Source organism: Nothobranchius furzeri, chromosome 7, assembly GCF_043380555.1.
Source record: "Nothobranchius furzeri strain GRZ-AD chromosome 7, NfurGRZ-RIMD1, whole genome shotgun sequence".
In the NCBI taxonomy this organism is placed as follows: Eukaryota; Metazoa; Chordata; class Actinopteri; order Cyprinodontiformes; family Nothobranchiidae; genus Nothobranchius; species Nothobranchius furzeri.
Window position 1 is genome coordinate 27,520,155 of NC_091747.1, and position 20,674 is coordinate 27,540,828.

Consider the following 20,674-nt stretch of genomic DNA (forward strand, 5'->3'; position numbering starts at 1 on the left):
GTTTTGATTGGGTGTTTGTGTAGACTCACTGAACGTGTCCTTAGCAAGCACTGCGTCCTCCAGCTCACAGAAGTCACCGGTTCCCACGGCATTCTCAGCAGCAACGCGGAACACATACAGAGAACCTTCATTCAGAGGAGTCACCAAGTACTTCAGCTCCTTAACGGTGGTGTCCACGGTCTGCCAGGCCTTCCGCCTTACATCCCTCTTCTCCACAACATAGTTGGTGATGGGGGAACCTCCATCACTGCTTGGAGCCTGCCACTTCAGGTCAGCGTTGACCTTGGTGATGTTGGTCACTTCCAGCCACTGAGGGGCAGATGGAGGGTCTGGAACACAGAGCAAAGACTGATACGTCTAAACGTTAACCTAAAGCAAGTGGCAGGCCACCCCGGACCCTTCACCCACTAGACCGCTCCAAGGCAACCAGCTATACTTACTTTTCATACACAGAAGCAATCCAATGTGCTTTCAGGTGCAAGAGAACGGAGAAAACAAAACGGTCTTCGACTTCTAAAATCTATGTGACAGCGCGATACTGCAAACTTAAAATGATGAAGCACACAAAGGCCTGGTGTTCTGGAGGGGAGGGCTGTAATGGCCTGATGGAGGGGGCCATCAGCTGGCACACCGCAGTCAACCACCAGACCTCTCCCTCCCCAGGATTCAGTCATATAGAGAATAAAGTTGTGTGTGTGTGTGTGTGTGTGTGTGTGTGTGTGTGTGTGTGTGTGTGTGTGTGTGTGTGTGTGTGTGTGTGTGTGTGTGTGTGTGTGTGTGTGTGTGTGTGTGTTGTGTGTGTGTGTGTCTTCTCCATCCCCAGTGAGGATTGCTGTAAAGACTCTGACTCTAGTCAGTGACTGGATGAAACCTGCTGGGTCTCTTATAAAGGAAACTTGTTACTGATTGGCTGAATGACCTGACCTGTACTGGGATGTTTACTGACTCTCACCCTTGGGACGACTTTTATAAATAAAGTAAACAGAAAAATGAAAGTGATGATAATCCATCACAACAGGCTTTTTTTACCCTGTCGGTCAAAATAACAGACACCAGACCTGTGACACGAAGACCTAGTCTCACTGTTGTGGCGTTTCTAAAGCCTGACTGAAATCCATCCAGGAGGCTCAGCTGGATCATAACTGCTTGTTCAATCCAGGGAGACGAGAGGTTGGTCTGTAGTTCTTCACCACTAAGGGATCTAGTTTGCTTTTCTCTAGAAGAGGCTTAACAGCAGCGGTTTTCAGTGATGTAGGGAACAACACCCGACATGAGTAAGCACAAAGATAAACACACATCTGTGTTTCCGAGCGAACTTACAAAGTCTCTCCTTGCAGACCACAGGCTCGCTGGGCTCACTGGGCTCGCTTTCCCCTGCCTTGTTGACAGCTTTGACCCTGAAGGAATACTCCTGCTTCTCCATCAGACCCTGCAGCTGGTGCTCGGTCTGAGGAACATCCTCTGCTATTCTGATCCATTCTTCATTTCCACTCTTCTGGAACTCGATGATGTAGCCTTCAATCTTTGCTCCACCATCGTGCTCTGGACGTGTCCAAGCTAAGACGGCAGAAGTCTTGGCCACCTCCTTGATGACTGGTTTCCCTGGTGCCCATGGAGGATCTGGCAAAGATGTTCATGTTATCATTAGCCTAAAGCAAACCCACCCAACCGTGTGCTGGTTGAAACCTGACCACATCCAGCTGAAACGCTGTAAAGTCCTGATGGACTTACCTATCGGGTCTTTAATGAGGACAGGATCTGTCTCTGCACTTGGATTTCCAGGTCCAGCCAGATTCTCTGCCAGAACACGAAAGCGGTACTTCTTCTTGGTGGGAAGTCCCTTTACCCTACAGGCAGAGGGACATGATGATCCCTAACTCTGGTTGGCTTCCTCTGAAGGGGACGGAGGATTGTCCTGACTTACCTGAAGGTTGTGTCTTTTACAGGCAATTTGTTGCACCGGATCCACTTATCGCTGTCTGGATCAAACTTCTCAATCCAGTATCCAGTGATGGGGCTACCTCCATCCTCGTCAGGCTCAAACCAGGTCAGAGTCACAGCATCCTTGGCGATGTCTGAGGGTGTGACTCTGGTTGGAGGACCAGGAGGTTCTGAAACACATTGTTAGATCATTTGTGTATCGTCAGACTGCGGGGTCGTATCCACACCTCTCCATACAGGACCATACATGTCCATAGAATGAACCATGTCACCAGGTAGGTGGGTCCACGTTAAGATCACAGACTAATGTATGAGAAGATAGAGGCTCGTTTGACTGAAGAAGACGTACAGGTATGTCTACAGGTAACTGGACTTCACACATCTGAAGCTACGCAGGTGTAACCGGAGCTCTCCTGCATGGAGCGGGTTAATGCTGAAGGATAGCCGTGACGCGGTTCGTCTTTGGACATGCACAGGTGCTCCGTTTGTTCTGACGAGCTCAGACATTAGAGGCTGAGCAGATGTCAGGAGGGACAAACAGTTTGTAAATACATAACTGTTATATATTTGACATCTCTGACGAGATCAGTAAACACAAACCAACAACATTAAAGGCTGCCGCTCCACTTACAGAACACGTTTCATGTAATTATGTAAAAAGAAACTAAGTGAACTCGGTAACGAAGGTGTTCACGTGGTTAGAGGGCTCCAACGTGTGGAGCAGATCTTTGGCTTTCTTATTGTGTCAGGAGACTTTGGCTCCAACAAACTCTCTTCATGGCTACTAGCCGTAGCATCATAGCGGCAGCAGTTCAGGAGGTACTGCGGCTTGTCCAGTGTTCAGAAGGTTGCAGGTTCGATCCCGGCTCCAGACAGAGAATGCTGCTGTTGTGTCCTTGGGCAAGACTCTTAACCCCATTACCTGCTGCTGGTGATGGGTGGGACCGGAGGTGCCTGTGTACAGCCCCAGGGCAGCTGAGGCTACGTGGTAGCTCACCACCACCAGGGTGCGACTGTGTGAGTGGCGGACTGCAGCGCAGAGCGCTTTGGAGTCCTGAGTCTGAAAGGTGCTGCACAGACGGCTCGTTTAAACCCGGCTGTCGTCTACAGCGCTGCGTGTGTCGACCACGCTGACAGATTTGATCTTGTTGAGAACGTCAGAAGCTGGGGGCGGGGCTTAAAGGAATGACATCACTACATCTCTAAAAAGTCTGATTGCATTTCCATGGGTGGACTTTCATGGGGCGAGGGGTTATTGAGCACTCTCTGTTAAGGTCTGAACTCAGAAATAATGAGGCTTCCTGTAGCCTTAAAGGAGTGCTGCTGGTGTGAAAGCCCCCCAGCAGCTCAGCTACATCTATGAGCTGTAAACCAGTCTTCCATTAAACCTCCAAGCCTCTCATGCCAGGATCACCAGAATCCACACAAACACAATGAGACTCACCTTTTGGCCACTAAAAGTAACTCCAACTAAAAAGCTGTTCCAACTAAAACTAAGATGGTGGCCCAAGCCAGCAGTGTCAAACGTACCGAAGGAGTACTTGGCGATGATCGGGGTGTGCTCCGCCGGTACGCCGATGCCATACTGGTTTTCTGCACTGATCCTGAAGACATACTCCTTCATTGCGATGAGCTTGCAGGCCTTGAAGGTGGTGAGCTTCACTGTGGCCGACAGTTTAACCCACTCCTCATTGTCTGTTTGACGGCACTCCACAATGTAGTTTGTGATGGGGGAGCCGCCATCATCCCTGGGCGGGTTCCAGGCCATGACGCAGGACTCGTTGGTGATCTCAGAGATGTCGAAGGCAGCTGGAGGTCCTGGTTTGTCTGAGGAGGAGGAAACACATAAAGATCATACTTTAGCTCATATTCCAACCCCAACCCTAAACACGATGTTCACCAGGAGGACAGTCTAGGTGGTACCCAGGATGTTGACGTCGATGGTAGCAGTGGCACGGCCACACAGGTTGACGGCCTCGATGATGTAGGTGGCGGTGTCGCCTCTAGAGGTGTTGCTGATGGACAGCTTGGAGTGTCCTGGCTGGGTGTCAATGGCAATGCGGTCATCAGCCCGTAGGACCAAATCAGCCTTGGTCCATTTAACCCGTGGGTCGGGCTGTCCTTTGACATCAGCAGGAAGCTCGATCTTGCTACCAGCTCTGGTTGTGAGACCAGCAAGGAGTTTGACATCCAGCTGAATCTCTGGAGGTTCTGTTAGAATATTGAGAAGAAAAAAGGTGGTGAGGAGCTCCATGGAGGAGAGTTGGGTTAGCCTGGAAAAGTTTAACCTACCTCTGGCATCCACAGCCTGGATCTCATCAGTGGCCCTACAGGGCCTGCTGGCTCCGAGCTTGTTCAGGGCCCTGACTCTGTAGGCGTACCACTGGCCCTCAATCAGCCCGGTTACCTGGAACCTGAAACCACCGACGGTTATTCCACCTGACCCAGACCTCCTTAACTACTAACAAACTCTTGAATCTTACTTGAGTTCTGTAACGGGGTCACTGCAGGGCTCCCACTTGTCTGTGCCACGCTGACACTTGTCCACCACATAGCCTTTGATGGTAGCACCACCATCATACCTCGGAGGTTCCCAAGAGAGGAAGATGGCTTTTGCACTCTTATCTCTCCACTTCAGGTTTTCAGGTGGATCAGGAACAGCTTAAAGACCAGATCCAGGCAGTTAAAAGTCAGTCTGTGAACTGGTTCTTCACTGAGAGAGCTACGTGAATCTCAGGCTATAGAGGGAGCTCACTATGAATGTCAAAACAACTTAGTTATTCACAGTTAACCACAACTAACAAGCTTGACTAGCTGACTGGATACAGTGGTCTATGAAGGGTGGTCTAATGAGTAGAACCGTGATGATAAACTGGGTAAGGGATGATGTGATCTCTAGCAGGTGGGTCAAGACTCACTGGCAGGTGAGGAGACGTTGACAGGCTCGTCGATGTACGCTGGTTCTCCAGGTCCACACTTGTTGCAGGCAATAACACTGAACAGGTATTCTTTCCCCTCAATCACGTCGGTGACGGTGTGCTCCAGGTCCATGATGCCGGCCGCCACCTGAAGAAACATCAAAGCACATCCCTCAGAAGGCATCTCGAGGTGTAACCGTCCTGCTGTGGACTCAGACTAACCCTAATCCTGAGACTGGGTGAACTTCCATGCCTACCTTGGCCCAGGTCTTTCTAGAAGCTTCTCTCTTTTCAATCTGATAGTGGGTGACGGGACTTCCTCCATCGTGCTCCGGAGGCTCCCACATCAAGTGCACATGGTGTCGGGTCACCTCAGCCACCTTGAAGTCTTTAGGAGCACTGGGGCATGCTGGGAAAGTCAGACCAGAGGGTTGAGTGAAGATCTTGTAGATGCTTCCTGTGGGTTGAACTAGTTTTAGTGCAGCCACTCTCACCAATGACGTTGACCTCAATCTCTCCAGAGACGGAGGCGACGTCATTCTCCAGCTGCAGGCCATAGGTGCCTTTGTCTGGACGAACGCTCGGTGAGATGGTCAGCTCTGCATATGTCGACTTGGTCGCCACGGAGACACGCTCCTCTGCATCACTCAGCTCCTTCTCTCCAAAAGTCCACCTGGCAGCAGGAGTTGGGTATCCGGTGATGGGGACTCTGATGGTGAGAGGCTGAGGAGCGATCACCTCCAGGCCCTTCCTGAAGCCGCTCAGGTCAAAGGTCGGACCGACTGCAGGGAGAACAACGTTTCCTCATCATGGTCACTGACTAAACTGTTTATAAAGGTAGGAAATCAGTAACACTTTAGTTTAGGGAACACAAATTAACCATTAATTAGCTGCCAATTAATATGCTTAGTGGACTACTAAGTCTGCTTTAGCCATTATTAAGATATTATTAGGTGCTTATTACCAATGATGTAATTCTAATATTAACAGGCCATAAATGAAGAGTTTTATCAAAATAAGTCATTCATAATGGTTTGTTAACTGAAAGTAAATGTTTTGGTGCTGATTAACGCACACACTAGTTATCTCAAATCAATATGTGGCTTTAAAGAAGTAATTCAGGGGGGATAGTTATTCTGCATTAATAACCAAAAATATTATTTTCTGGTATTATGTAAAATAAACACCAAACTCTACATGTCAATAGAGCCTAAACAGCAATCAATTAACCACTTATAAGCAATAATATGTTCTCCATTCTAAAGTCAGATTTTGTTCATGCCTAATTACTAGTAGTTTAGTATTAATTAACCACGTAAAGGCAAGAATGTGTTCCCCTTGAATGAAAAGCCACATATTGATTTGAGCTAATTAGTGTGTGCGTTAATCAGCAACAAACCATTTACTTTCAGTTAACAAACCATTATGAACGGCTTATTTTGATAAAACTCTTAATTTAGGCCTGTTAATGTTAGAATTATGACATTATTAATACGCTGTTTATTAGTGCTTAATAATGACTAATTCAGACTTAGTAGTCCACTAATATGCATATTATTTGGCAGCTAATTAATGGTTAATTTGTGTTCCCCAAACTATTGCATTTGTCCTCCAATGGGCCAAATTATTAGAATTTATTTAAATATATTTACTTAGGGTAAGAAACTTTTACGACTTCATCCTGTAGAAGGAGCTTAGCACAGTTCCTCTGGGAGGCACTTACCATGCGGGTCATCAGCCAGCAGAGGTCCAAGCTGCTCGGCTGGATCTGAAACACCAGCTGCGTTTTCAGCACTAACTCTGTACAGGTACTTCTGACCCTGCTTCAGCCCAGACACCTAGAGAAGAGAAACACTGTAGTGTCAGAGCAGAAGACTCGTGAGAGAAGGGACCTGATGTGATGGCGGAGTACCCGGTAGAACAGGTCTGGACACAGCCTGGCGTTGCAGCGCAGCCACTTGTCAGAACCCTCATCACATTTCTGAATGATGTAGCCGGTTATCATGCTGCCTCCATTGCTGGCCGGTGTCTCCCAGGTCAGCGTGACAGCCGTGTTGATCTGGTCACTGTAGTTGAGGTTCAGAGGTGGGCTGGGCCTCTCTGCAGCAACAATCAGACGTTTTACAGGAAGTGGAAGAAGATCCCCCTCTTTCTGAGCATGCCCACATGGGCTACAAATGGATCGTTGGGTTCCTGAATCCCTGAGTTGAACTCCCTCCCTGTTGGCACCCGTTACTCACCGATGGGATCCATGATCTTCACAGGATTGGTGGCGGCACTGGGCCTGCCAATGCCAGCCTTGTTCTCAGCCCGGACTCTGAAGATGTACTCCTTGTGCTCCACCACGTCGTTGAGGGTGGCCGAGCGCTCGCTGGCCCTGCACACCAGCGCCGCCTCCCACTTCACAGAAGTCCTGTCGCGAAGCTCGATCACATAGGCCGTTATATCTGAACCACCATCAAAGTTGGGAGGCTCCCAGGAGATCGTGACTCCAAACCTGTTCACCACACTTACTGCAACATTTTCTGGAGCATCTGGAACATCTGAATGCAGACAACAAGCATCATCAGAGTTAAAGTCTGAGCTAGTTTCTAAAAACAGTCGGTAAGTGTCCGCTCACCAAACTTGTTCTTGGCCTGAACGGCGTCGTCCGTGGCAACTGCAGGTCCGTTGCCAACCCTGTTTCGAGCACAGACTCTGAACAGGTACAGGGAGTCCTTCTGAAGGCCACTGACACAGTACTCTGGAATATCAGCCCGATCTGTGGCCAGGGTCCAGGTCTTACGCTTCACATCACGCCGCTCCACAATGTAAGCAACAATTTTGCTGCCGCCATCGCTCTCGGGCTCTTCCCAGGCCAAGCTCACCTCACCATCAGAGGTGTCAACTACTCTCAGGTTCTTGATGGGTCCGGGCACATCTGAAACCAAAACCAAGACACTGAGACTCTCTCCTCATCCATCAGAGATGTGCTCACCTGTGACCTTCAGACTGACCGATCACATCTAGATTGATGAAAGCTTCTCCTTCCCCGTGCTTGTTTTTGATCACTACTCTGTACCGACCCTGGTCTTCTTTGATGGGGCTCTTCAAACGATACTCGGTCTTGTCCACCGAGGTGTCAATGTTCTGCACAGGAAGACTCTGGTCTCTGTAGAACCACTCAGCGTCAGCCCGAGGGTAGGCATCGTAGGGCACGATCATCACGAAAGGTTTTCCAGCATCGGTCACCAGGTTCTGGTCAGTGGTTTTGATCTTTGGAACAGCTGCAGAGGGACATGTTCTTCACTTTATTCATCCAACCGTACTTCATCAGCCTTCATGTCTCTGTTTCTTTACAGAGATGTAAAGGTGTGTGTAAGGACGTTTCCACATCATATATGTGTCTGATAAGGGGTGCTCCTGGCCACTGAACCTCAGTAGAAAGCTTCTGCTGTCCAGCAGTTCCCTCTTCTGTTAAGCTAGTACTGAATGCTGCTAAGAAAATGTGGTTTTCTAACGAGAAAGCACCCAAAGCGACTCTACCAGTAAACCCTAAATCAGCCCACAGCCTGCTGGTGTTCAAATAAACATCCAGTATGTCTGCTTCGGACTTTTATTTCAGATCATTTAGTTCCTTTTCCGGTTATTAGTTCAAAAACATGATTATACATGAGGACCTAGAACTGACCCTCCCACCCCCCCACCCCCACCCCAACTACCACCACCAGGCGCCTCTGCAAGGCCAACCTCGCACTATTTCTCCTCCTATTGTTCACACAGAGAACAGCTGATCAGCTGCTTTGCTGAAGAAAGACTTTAAAAGGTATCTGCCTGTTATTTATGACTTTAACATTTTGTTTAGCTTTGACGCGACTACCTGCTTAAATAAGGTGAATAACAACTAAAGTAGACCCACCTGCCAGCTCCAGCTTGGCCCGGGCATCCTTGTCTTTGGCCACAATCCGGTACTCCCCCTGGTCTCTGGGCCTGATCTCACACACCTGCAGCCGGTGAAGCTTCCCCTCACTGATCATCTGGTACTTGTCTCCCTGGACGATGATCATGTTGTTCCTCATCCACTTCACCTCCACCCGGTCCTTGTTGAGCTCCACCTCGAACATGACGTCGGAGCCTGGAGGTTCAAAGACGTCCTGAGGGGGTCGGATGATCTCCACCGGCGTCTCTGCAGGACACAAAGACACAGTGAGAATGACTTGTACAGAACGGCTGGACAGTTTCCCTCGAAGGTCTGAGCTGAGCTGACCTTCAACGAAAAGCCTGGCTCTGGTCCTCCTCTCGTCTACGCCACAGGCATATTCACATTCATCATCAGGTCTGCACACCTTGATGGTCAGTCTGCATGTCCTGCCGTCTCTCTCCATATGATATCTGCAGGAACAGCACAAGGTGTTTCACACGCTGGAGCGGTCAGGCTTCAGCAGAGGTTGGGTTAGGGTTAGGGAAACATCCTACCTGGGACCTTCTCTGATCTCACGCCCGTTCCTGTACCACTTGACAGCAGCCTTCTCCTTGCTCAGTTTACAGCTGAACTCAGCGTCCTCAAACTCGGTGATGGTTTGGTCTTTGAGCTGTGCCGTGAAGTCGGTCGGTGCCTCGCTGATGATCAGCTCAGCAGCACACTTGTCATCTCCGAGCACAGCCGTGTACTCACCCTCATCTTCCATGACACAGTCCTTGATAGTCAGCGTGTGTTTGAGGCCATCGGCTCGGTAAACAACGCGTTTGCTGAGCGTTATTTCCTGGCCGGCCTTCATCCAGCGGATGGTCACCTCCGGCCGGTTCACCTTACAGACAAAGCTGATGGTTTTCTTCTCCTGAGTCTCAATGTCCTCAATGGGTTCCAGGAATTTCAGCCTCTCCTCTGTGAATCACATGAGGGTTACAGACTCGGTCCTCCATAAACCAGGAGGCAGGACGCACCACAGGAACTTTACCTACCTGCAACTCTAGCGCTGGCACTGCATTTGGCACTTTCTCCTCTGTGATTGGTTAAAGAGATGGTGTAGGTGGCCTCATCTACCTTCTGAGCATCTCTGATCCTCAGAGAGAAGACATTGTCTCTCTGAGCCATCATGTACTTGCTGCTGTCAAAGATGGTCTCCTCGTTCTTCAGCCACTTGGCCTTGCCTCCCTCTGTGTTGGTCTCACAGTTGAACACAATCTCACTTCCCTCCTTCACTTCTGTGTCTTTAATCGGGGTGATGATCCTCAGTTTCTCTGCAGTGAAACACAAACCCATCAGCAGCAGTGCAGACGTCTGCAGAACTAGCCTCTGAGAAGAAGTGAAGTATCTCACCTAGCACAAAGAGGTCAGCGGAGGCCTTGACGTTGCCGATGTGGGCGACGTAGCCGCCCTCGTCCTTCAGCTCACATCGTTTTACAATAAGAGCTCTTCTCTTTCCTTCACTGATGATGGTGTATTTGTCTCCATCCTGGATCTCCTGCTCACCTCTGAACCATTTCACCTCATAGGTGTCTTTGGAGACAGAGCAAGTAAACTCAGCCTTGTCCCCCTCCACCACCTCCTGGCTTTGGGGACGTGAGATGAACTCAGCAGCTAGTTCTGAAAGGAAGAGGAAGAAGGGTTAGTCTGAGGTCCATCTGAAGTCAGCAAGCTCCTCCTGATCTCGTTACCATTAAGTTTCAGAGCTGCAGATGTCTGGACTGTGGGGCTCAGCCTGCACGTGTACTCTGCAGCATCCTCCATCCTCAGGTCCTGGATGATCAGGATCCTCTTACGTCCATCTGAGATCTGTTCATAGCGACCGCCCTCTGGCAGCTCCTCTTCTCCCCGGTACCAGATGACCTCTGCGTTGATCTTTGAGACTTCACAGACCATCTTCACACTGTCCGTTTCTGTTCCCTCCACATTGGACAGGTTCTTGGTGAAGGTAGCAGCTTCCTCTGAGAACAAAGCAGCAGCATTATGGCTAACAGTTAGTGACCAGGAAGACACGGTAAACAGAACATGATACTGATCTAAGGGGCTGCAGGACTATGTCCAGTAACAGAAGATGTGACACTAAACGAGTCAGTAACATCCTCACCAATGACCGTCAGCATCCCGGACGTCTTGGAGGTTCTGGCATCACATTCGTACTCGGCTTCATCATCAAACATCGACTTGTGGACGATCAGAATCCTCTGCACCCCTTTAGCAATGATCTCGTACTTTTTCCCTTTCCTGATTTCGCTCCCATCTTTGAACCAACGAACCTTCAAACAACATCAGAGAGGAACCGCATTTAAAGGTGTGGGTGTCTTATTTAATCAGTACATCAGCGATAGTCTGCAGGAATAAATGCCTTGAAAGTTGTTCTCGGAGGGATACTGATGCATCATAACCAGGAGCTGAAGCGACCCACCGCACAGCTGAGCTTCAGATGGCAGGTTTGGGAGTCTTACTTCCTGATATGTGGACATCTCTCCTCTGATTGGCTAACAGCAACACAACTCTACCACTGCCTCTGTTTGCTCAGCAACGTTAATGTTTTATCGCCACAAATAACACAAGCCTGGAGGAGTTCTGCTGTGTGGTGACGTTTTTAATGCTAACAGTTACCTTCTACTAACCGAGGCATTTCCCGGATGTTAAAAAGAAAACAGTCTTCCCTGTCATGAGTCCAGATGGGTGAGTCCATAGCCAGCCCACCCCCCGCCCAGGTATGATATAGGGTGTTCACTTCTGGGTGGCCTGGTTTTTCTCTGTGCTCAACTGGTCCTTCTTTCAGCCCTCTTCCCAAGTTGGACAGCTTCAGGTTAATCTGGCCCACCACACCCACTGCTCACTGATTGGCCGGCTCAAGGCCCTGAGGTCCTCCAGCAGCCGGTTACAGAGGCGAGGACTGTAATAATGAAGAGACGCCTCACCTCGGGTGTGTGTCCTGACTTTAGGAATAAAAAGGAGACGGCTGCCAGAGGAGCGCAGAGACCGCGCGAGTTGGTATGGTAAAAGCAGTTCTGAGAGAGAAGACCATTAAGACACTTAAAAACCATTAAAAGTATTTTAAAATGGATCCTGAAACATACAGGGAGCCAATGCAGTGATTCTTAAACTGGAGCAATGTGCTCCCGCCTCCTGGTCTTCATCAGGACACGTGCTGCTGAGTTTGTAAAAGTTGTAGACCTGAAATCCTGTTTTTGGGAAGACCAGAAAGCAGGGCGTTGCAGTAGTCTATCCTACTGGTGATAGAAGCATGCATCAGCGTCTCCGTATTGGCCTGAGAGAGAATGGGGCAGACTCTGACGATGTTCTTTAGATGATGAAAACCTATTTTTGTGATGTTTTTAATGTGGGGCATAAAAGTCAGATCAGATTCAAAAATCACACCCAGGTTCTTCACTTGTTCAGAAGGATTAAAAGACAGAGATGGTAGTTGTGGTAAAAGTTTCTCTCTCTGGGCCTCAGGAACGATGACTAAAACTTCAGTTTTGCCCTGGGTGAGCTGGAGAAAGTTCTCTGCCATCCAGGATTTAATGTCTAAAATGCAGTTAAAAAGTGCATCCATTGGCTGTGTGTCATCAGGAGACACAGAGATGTGCAGCTGTGTATCATCAGCATAACTGTGGAAATTCACTCCATGTCTCTTGATGATCCCGCCAAGAGGGAGCATATAGAGGTTAAAAGTACTGGGCCTAAAACTGAACCCTGGGGCACACCACATGTGATGCTGTGGACCCTAGATGCTGGTGATGTTAAAAACATGCAGTAATGATCGGACACTGTATGTATTATTACTATTAATCTGACTGGTCTAGCTCTAATCTGCTGTAATTTGGGTATGTTCAGGTGGTTCTGGGCTCACCTTGGCGGATTCACGAGACACTTCACATTCGAACCTGGCTGATTCCTTCTCTCGGACCTCCACGTCCTGCAGAGGCTTGCCAAATTCCACATATGGAGCTGCAGACACAAAGTTTGTCTTTGTTGAAGATCAAAGACTTCTTTGGTCTCAGCGGGAAGGGCACGCCGTGAGTGGTGAAGGTTCTGACTGGACTTACGTGTGACCTCCAAGAAGCAGGAAGTCTTGAACTCCTTGGCGTCACATGTGTACATCTTGGCATCTTCTGGAGAGCAGTCATGGATGAGCAGCGCCCTCTTGCGCCCATCAGCAACTGTGTCATACTTCTTGGTTTTTCTGATCTCCTGTCCTTCTCTGAACCAGCGAACCTCTGCATTCTCTCTGGAAACTTCACACTCCAGGGTGGCAATGGCCTCTTCCTCCACCGTCTGGTCCTCCAGAAGCTTTGTGAACTCCACCGGCGGTTCTGAACACCAACACACACCGTCAGGTGATGCTTGAACACAACTACTGCCCTGGGCTCAGGTTTGTTTACCTCTGACAATGAGCTGAGCCTGAGTTTGGAAGTCTTTAGCACACAGCTTGACCTCACCGGCCTCCACCAACTTCACGTCTCTGACGGTGAGAGTGTGGACCCTGCCTGCAACACGGGTCTTCACCTGCAGAGACAAAGGTGAGCTGTCAGCAGGGCTGGATCCTACCTGCTGCTTTATCTTAAGATGAAATTATGATAAATAACTGAATCAGCTCTAAAATGTGTAACGTTATTTTAATCTAAACTAAAATGATCACAATCAGCCGTTTTAAAACGTTTTCTTTGCTGGGTGAGCCCGGATGTTTAAGGCAGATGAACAGAAGAACACGTTGTTTTTAACTCTAGAGGAACATTGTCAGAGGACAAACTGGTCCCGCCCTCCCGCCAAAGCCAGCTGCATCGTTCCATTAAAGGTCCCACCCTAAAGAATTCAGCTTTTTACCAGATAAGATTGTTATTTCCTCATGAGAAATTCCCAAACCCCTTATTGGCAGCATGCAGGCATTTTCCAGCCTGCAGACGGGACAAAGTCCCAAGTGAATCATCAGGCCTTTCTCCTCCCCATGAAGCAGGTCTCTGACCTGGAACCCACCTCCCCTGGAAGCAGGTCACTAATGCCCACTTTCTCCTGGCTGCAGGCATCTTGGAAACGACCAAACTCAAACATCTTTAGAGATGCAAACTATTTACAGAAAGTATTCAACAAAACTAAAATATGAATTAACGACTGCCGACACCAGCATCAGCACTGGACCAGCCCAAGGCCAGTACAGCAGCAGGCGACTCGCCTAAGACGCGGACGTAGGCGCGTTTTGTCAGAGCGGGCGTGGGCGGAGCTTGACTGAAACAGACGTTTTATTTGTAGGTATAAATTCACGCTGACAAAAATAAGTGGTATTTACATCAGTAGTGCTTCATCATTATGCCTTCCCTTGCTCCTATTGCTCTGTGGTCTCACTGCTTCGTACTCCCCTGTTTAGGCTTGTATGTGATGTGTTTTATGTGTCCTTTCCTTATGTGCAGCACCCCGGGCTCCACGGCTGGGACAGGAGGAGGACTCAATAATAATGATGATGGATTAGAGCTATACAGGGCACTAAGGGCTGGTGATGCTCAGTTACCGTGTAGCCACCACTGCTGACAGAGGCATGCTGCCATTTGCACCATCAGCCCTGCTGACCACCCACAACAAAGGCAAAGTGGGTCAGGTGTCTTGCTCAAGGACACAACAGCAGAGCACCCTGGAGGGAGCTGGGGTTGATCCCACACTACACCAGCTCGCTCCACCTCCTGAGCTACTGCGATAAACAATTCAACTCAGTGGAGGACATGGACCAGTCCCTGAGACAAGGTCCAACCAGGAGATCGCCTCAGGGACACAACCTTAGTAAAAGACGTTTCCTGAGACTCCAGGACTTACCCGATCGCTGGCCTCCATCCGCTCTCCGCCCAGCAGCCACTCTACCTCGATGCCGTCGTAGGACAGCTCACACTCGAAGGTGGCTGTTTCTCCAGCTGTCACGGTCACGTCCTTCAGAGGACGTGTCAGTATGATGGAGCGGGCTGCAGGACAGGAGGAACTTCAGTCTCAAGCACAAATAAGGTCTGAGAAAAACCCTAAGAGTGGGAACAGGTCTGACCTTTGACCCTGAGCTGAGCGCTGGACTTGGCATTAGCAGCTGAGAAGTCCACAGGTCCAGCCATGTCCATCCGGACGTTGTAGAGAATCAGCATGTGTTTGGTCCCCTCTTCTTTAATCTCTATGTCCTGCAGAGAGAAGAACAGTTAGGTCTCCAGAGACGGGAAGAGACAGCAAAGAGGAGAGAGGAACTCACAGCTGACTGGTGCAGAGCTTCTCCCTTGAGCTTCCAGTTTCCATGAACGTCCTCCTCTGAGATCTCAGTCTCAAACTTAGCCGTCTCTGTCTCCGTCACCTCCACACTGTACAGGGGACGGGCCACTTTGATGTCCCGCTCTGCAGAAAGACCAGGAACATTCACAACTCTTGTCTCTTCTGTCCATCTTAAACTGGTCCTCACCCAGCTAGTCCCAGTTAGACCCGACAGACCCAGCTAGTCCCAGTTAAACCCGACAGACCCAGCTAGTCCCAGTTAGACCCGGCAGACCCAGCAAGAACTAGTTAGACCCGACAGACCCAGCAAGAACTAGTTAGACCCGACAGACCCAGCTAGTCCCAGTTAGACCCGGCAGACCCAGCTAGTCCCAGTTAGACCTGGCAGACCCAGCAAGAACTAGTTAGACCCGACAGACCCAGCAAGAACTAGTTAGACCCGATGGACCCAGCTAGTCCCAGTTAGATCCGACAAACCCAGCTAGTCCCAGTTAGACCCGACGGACCCAGCTAGTCCCAGTTAGACCCGACACACCCAGCTAGTCCCAGTTAGACCCGACACACCCAGCTAGTCCCAGTTAGACCCGACGGACCCAGCTAGTCCCAGTTAGACCCGACAAACCCAGCTAGTCCCAGTTAGACCCGACAAACCCAGCTAGTCCCTGTTAGACCTGACGGACCCAGCTAGTCCCAGTTAGACCCAACGGACCCAGCTAGTCCCTGTTAGACCCGACGGACCCAACTAGTCCCAGTTAGACCCAACGGACCCAGCTAGTCCCAGTTAGACCCGACAGACCCAGCTAGTCCCAGTTAGACCCGAAAGACCCAGCTAGTCCCAGTTAGACCCGACAGACCCAGCAAGAACTAGTTAGACCCGACGGACCCAGCTAGTCCCAGTTAGACCCGACAAACCCAGCTAGTCCCTGTTAGACCCGACAGACCCAGCTAGTCCCAGTTAGACCCGACAGACCCAGCTAGCCCCAGTTAGACCCGACAGACCCAGCAAGAACTAGTTAGACCCGACAGACCCAGCTAGTCCCAGTTAGACCCGACAGACCCAGCTAGTCCCAGTTAGACCCGACAGACCCAGCAAGAACTAGTTAGACCCGACGGACCCAGCTAGTCCCAGTTAGACCCAACAAACCCAGCTAGTCCCTGTTAGACCTGACGGACCCATCCAGTCCCAGTTAGACCCGACAGACCCAGCTAGTCCCAGTTAGACCCGACAGACCCAGCTAGTCCGAGTTAGACCCGACGGACCCAACTAGTCCCAGTTAGACCCGACGGACCCAGCTAGTCCCAGTTAGACCCGACAGACCCAGCTTGTCCCAGTTAGCCCCGACAGACCCAGCAAGAACTAGTTAGACCCGGCATACCCAGCTAGTCCCAGGTAGACCCGACAGACCCAGCAAGAACTAGTTAGACCCGACTGACCCAGCTAGTCCCAGTTAGACCCGACAGACCCAGCAAGAACTAGTTAGACCCGATGGACCTAGCTAGTCCCAGTTAGACCCGACAGACCCAGCAAGAACTAGTTAGACCCGATGGACCCAGCTAGTCCCAGTTAGACCCGACAGACCCAGCTAGTCCCAGTTAGACCCGACATACCCAGCTAGTCCCAGGTAGACCCGACAGACCCAGCAAGAACTAGTTAGACCCGACTGACCCAGCTAGTCCCAGTTAGACCCGACAGACCCAGCAAGAACTAGTTAGACCCGATGGACCTAGCTAGTCCCAGTTAGACCCGACAGACCCAGCAAGAACTAGTTAGACCCGATGGACCTAGCTAGTCCCAGTTAGACCCAACGGACCCAGCTAGTCCCTGTTAGACCCGACGGACCCAGCTAGTCCCAGTTAGACCCAACGGACCCAGCTAGTCCCTGTTAGACCCGACGGACCCAACTAGTCCCAGTTAGACCCAACGGACCCAGCTAGTCCCAGTTAGACCCGACAGACCCAGCTAGTCCCAGTTAGACCCGAAAGACCCAGCTAGTCCCAGTTAGACCCGACAGACCCAGCAAAAACTAGTTAGACCCGACGGACCCAGCTAGTCCCAGTTAGACCCGACAAACCCAGCTAGTCCCTGTTAGACCCGACAGACCCAGCTAGTCCCAGTTAGACCCGACAGACCCAGCTAGCCCCAGTTAGACCCGACCGACCCAGCAAGAACTAGTTAGACCCGACAGACCCAGCTAGTCCCAGTTAGACCCGACAGACCCAGCTAGTCCCAGTTAGACCCGACAGACCCAGCAAGAACTAGTTAGACCCGACGGACCCAGCTAGTCCCAGTTAGACCCAACAAACCCAGCTAGTCCCTGTTAGACCTGACGGACCCATCTAGTCCCAGTTAGACCCGACAGACCCAGCTAGTCCCAGTTAGACCCGACAGACCCAGCTAGTCCGAGTTAGACCCGACGGACCCAACTAGTCCCAGTTAGACCCGACGGACCCAGCTAGTCCCAGTTAGACCCGACAGACCCAGCTTGTCCCAGTTAGCCCCGACAGACCCAGCAAGAACTAGTTAGACCCGACATACCCAGCTAGTCCCAGGTAGACCCGACAGACCCAGCAAGAACTAGTTAGACCCGACTGACCCAGCTAGTCCCAGTTAGACCCGACAGACCCAGCAAGAACTAGTTAGACCCGATGGACCTAGCTAGTCCCAGTTAGACCCGACAGACCCAGCAAGAACTAGTTAGACCCGATGGACCCAGCTAGTCCCAGTTAGACCCGACAGACCCAGCTAGTCCCAGTTAGACCCGACATACCCAGCTAGTCCCAGGTAGACCCGACAGACCCAGCAAGAACTAGTTAGACCCGACTGACCCAGCTAGTCCCAGTTAGACCCGACAGACCCAGCAAGAACTAGTTAGACCCGATGGACCTAGCTAGTCCCAGTTAGACCCGACAGACCCAGCAAGAACTAGTTAGACCCGATGGACCTAGCTAGTCCCAGTTAGACCCAACAGACCCAGCTAGTCCCATTTAGACCCGACAAACCCAGCTAGTCCCAGTTAGACCCGACAGACCCAGCAAGAACTAGTTAGACCCGACAGACCCAGCTAGTCCTGGTTAGACCCACGTAACCCTTACTATACCAGATAGAACATGTCAGACCAAGCAAGACCTACCCAGTCCCACATAAGCTTAATTAGTCCCAGCTGGATCCAGCTTGACCCAACTAGGCCTAGAGTATCAGACAGCCCTACCTTCAATGTTCAAGTCAGCCGTGGTCTTGTCTGAGCCACAGTCACAGGTGTACGCTCCGATGTTGGCCTTCTCTGCCTTACGGACTGTCAGGATTCTCTTCTTCCCATCAGAGCTGATGGTGATGTTCTTGGATGGAGTGATCTCATTCCCATCCTTAAACCATTTGACATCGGCAACAGCTTTGCTCAACTCACAGACCAGCTTCACTTCATCTTTCTCCACAGCGGTGTAGTTCTGCAGCTTGCTAGTGAAGTACAGATCACCTTCTGTAGAAGTAGAAACCTGGTTTGAGTCAGAACATTTTCAAATTTCTGGGTATCTAACGGGAGCTCAAAGGGACACTGACCTATGACGGTAAGCATGGCTGTTAGGTTCTTGTCCATGGCCTCCACTTTGATCATGGATGTGTCATCAATGGTGACCTCTTTAAAGGCCAGTGTGTGGACCTTTCCTTGATCCGACATGTGCACCACCTTACTAGGATGCAGACGGACGTCATTCTTGTACCATACCACTGAGATGTTGTCGTGAGACAGTTCCACGCTGAACTCAGCAGTTTCACGCTCCTTCACCGTCACGTCTTTAATGGGCTTGATGAACTCCAGACGAATACCTGGTATGGGAACAACAAGTTAACCACAGAGCTTTTGCAGTAAACCTACCGAGTTTGAAATCAAACCAAACATGTTCTTAAATAAAACACCTTGAATAACAAGTTTGCCCATTGTCCTCTTGTCCTCGGCCTCAAACATGTACTTGGCCTCATCTTCATAAGCAGCTGCCTGGATCACCAGAGCGTACATTTTTCCCTCTTGGATCATCTCGTACTTGTCGTCACTCGTCAGCTCCTGCGAGCCTTTCAGCCAGCGGAAACCTTTGGGGGTTCTGGACACCTCCAGCTCAAATCGGGCCTCATCCTTCTCATAGACCTGAACGTCACTGAGTGGTGTCAGGAAGCTCAGAGGAAGTTCTGCAAAAAGAAGTAGTAAAACACATGGTCAGGGATAGAGACTAAACCAGGGCTATTCCTGGAGGGCCAGTCTCCAGCAGGTTTTACTTTTAACTGCTTCAACTCACCTGATTTCAATCAGTAGGTGATTAACAGGCTTCTGCAGAGCCTGATGAGCTGCTGCACAGGTGATTCAACACTGAATCAGGTGTGTTGGAGCAGAGAAACCACTAAGACATGCTGGATGCCGGCCCTCCAGGAATAGAATTGAAAAGCCCTGCTCTAAATGGATCTCGGACTGTTCTGTAGGCAGGTGTCTCATTGCCTCCATTGTCCTCTTGTGATGCTTTCCATTGTTTAGCATGCAAAAGATCACGCCTTGGCAAACACTGAAGGCGGTTAACAGCCACATAGCCCCCTTCAGACAGGCCATGAAAAACGGAAATGTTCCGGAATCTGTCCGTAAGACCTTTCTGTCTGAATACAAACATCCGGATAACGTGTTCCGGAATTTATCCGGACGAAGCCCCTAGTAACAGGTCCGGACTTGTTACGGACAGGGTGGCTGCTTCAGACTGGTGAGGTAAAGTTCCGGACAAGAGGGAGGGGGAGGAGGAGGGAACCGGGGGACGCTGTGCGCACCTATATAGCCCGCTGCTGTAGAATGCGGCGAACCATGGCAGCTCGCCTCCTACGGTACCGCCTAGACGCGCGACGGAGCGCTTCACACCGCTTCAGTGATTCCTTTAACCATTGAGCTTCATCATCCAGGTCTCTTATGCATCTTCGTGTGCGCAGAATTATGCTTAAGAGCCTCGTGATTTTTATCTTGAGAGGCGCTATAGAAATGATATTTTCTTCTTCTTCTTCTTAACATAAGTCCGATTCCCCCCCACCCCACCCCACCCCGCCGCCGTCAGACATCTGGAACTTTTCCCTGCTGTGTGAACGCAGCCGAAAGGAAAAGTTCCAGTACAAAAGTGGTGTGTCTGAAAACACAGTTCCGGTTAAAAACCGGATTGAATTGTCCGCAAATGTTCCAGAATGTCTGTCTGAAAAGGGCTATGAAGAGAGACAGAGCCAAAGACCCATGACAGAATAGCTCGTCTGCGCTTCCTGTAATGACTTGTAACCTTTTGCCCTCCAGCGTTGCGTGTGTGTGTGTGCTATTACCCCCGTCTAAGCAATAACATTCACGGGGCCTATTCCACACAACTTGGTTACTCAGGTGTGTGTGTGTGTGTGTGTGTGTGTGTGTGTGTGTGTGTGTGTGTGTGTGTGTGTGTGTGTGTGTGTGTGGCCTACAGCCTAGATAAGCTCTTCGAGGAGCATCTCGTACCCTTTTCCTCTGACTGGACATCTTCCTTCTAACTGAAGGTGAAGTCCCACTAGTTACACTGGTGTTTGTCTCACCCATCCCCGTGTGAGCGCAGCAAGCTTCAGCTGTGGCCACTCAGGGACCTT

The 20,674-nt window shown here is 50.3% G+C and overlaps 1 protein-coding gene across 3 annotated transcripts in view; it reads right to left on the reverse strand.

Annotated features, from left to right (window-relative positions):
• Positions 1–20,674, reverse strand: part of ttn.1 (titin, tandem duplicate 1) — a 191,048-nt gene that overhangs the window by 97,883 nt on the left and 72,491 nt on the right. For all 3 annotated transcript variants that reach the window (XM_070552981.1, XM_070552980.1, XM_070552979.1), the window contains 32 exons: positions 18,965–19,231; positions 18,608–18,874; positions 18,261–18,527; positions 15,035–15,174; positions 14,840–14,966; positions 14,620–14,762; positions 13,200–13,323; positions 12,864–13,130; positions 12,668–12,765; positions 10,910–11,078; positions 10,497–10,766; positions 10,159–10,425; positions 9,801–10,079; positions 9,315–9,723; positions 9,106–9,230; positions 8,758–9,024; positions 7,856–8,125; positions 7,480–7,779; positions 7,100–7,402; positions 6,772–6,959; positions 6,583–6,697; positions 5,354–5,641; positions 5,117–5,268; positions 4,860–5,007; positions 4,425–4,602; positions 4,234–4,355; positions 3,865–4,152; positions 3,472–3,768; positions 1,925–2,111; positions 1,732–1,847; positions 1,321–1,620; positions 30–329 (listed from right to left, as the gene is read on the reverse strand). In XM_070552981.1, coding sequence (XP_070409082.1) covers positions 30–329; positions 1,321–1,620; positions 1,732–1,847; positions 1,925–2,111; positions 3,472–3,768; positions 3,865–4,152; positions 4,234–4,355; positions 4,425–4,602; positions 4,860–5,007; positions 5,117–5,268; positions 5,354–5,641; positions 6,583–6,697; positions 6,772–6,959; positions 7,100–7,402; positions 7,480–7,779; positions 7,856–8,125; positions 8,758–9,024; positions 9,106–9,230; positions 9,315–9,723; positions 9,801–10,079; positions 10,159–10,425; positions 10,497–10,766; positions 10,910–11,078; positions 12,668–12,765; positions 12,864–13,130; positions 13,200–13,323; positions 14,620–14,762; positions 14,840–14,966; positions 15,035–15,174; positions 18,261–18,527; positions 18,608–18,874; positions 18,965–19,231 — 7,038 coding nt within the window. The remainder of the gene's footprint in view (positions 1–29; positions 330–1,320; positions 1,621–1,731; positions 1,848–1,924; positions 2,112–3,471; positions 3,769–3,864; positions 4,153–4,233; positions 4,356–4,424; positions 4,603–4,859; positions 5,008–5,116; positions 5,269–5,353; positions 5,642–6,582; positions 6,698–6,771; positions 6,960–7,099; positions 7,403–7,479; positions 7,780–7,855; positions 8,126–8,757; positions 9,025–9,105; positions 9,231–9,314; positions 9,724–9,800; positions 10,080–10,158; positions 10,426–10,496; positions 10,767–10,909; positions 11,079–12,667; positions 12,766–12,863; positions 13,131–13,199; positions 13,324–14,619; positions 14,763–14,839; positions 14,967–15,034; positions 15,175–18,260; positions 18,528–18,607; positions 18,875–18,964; positions 19,232–20,674) is intronic.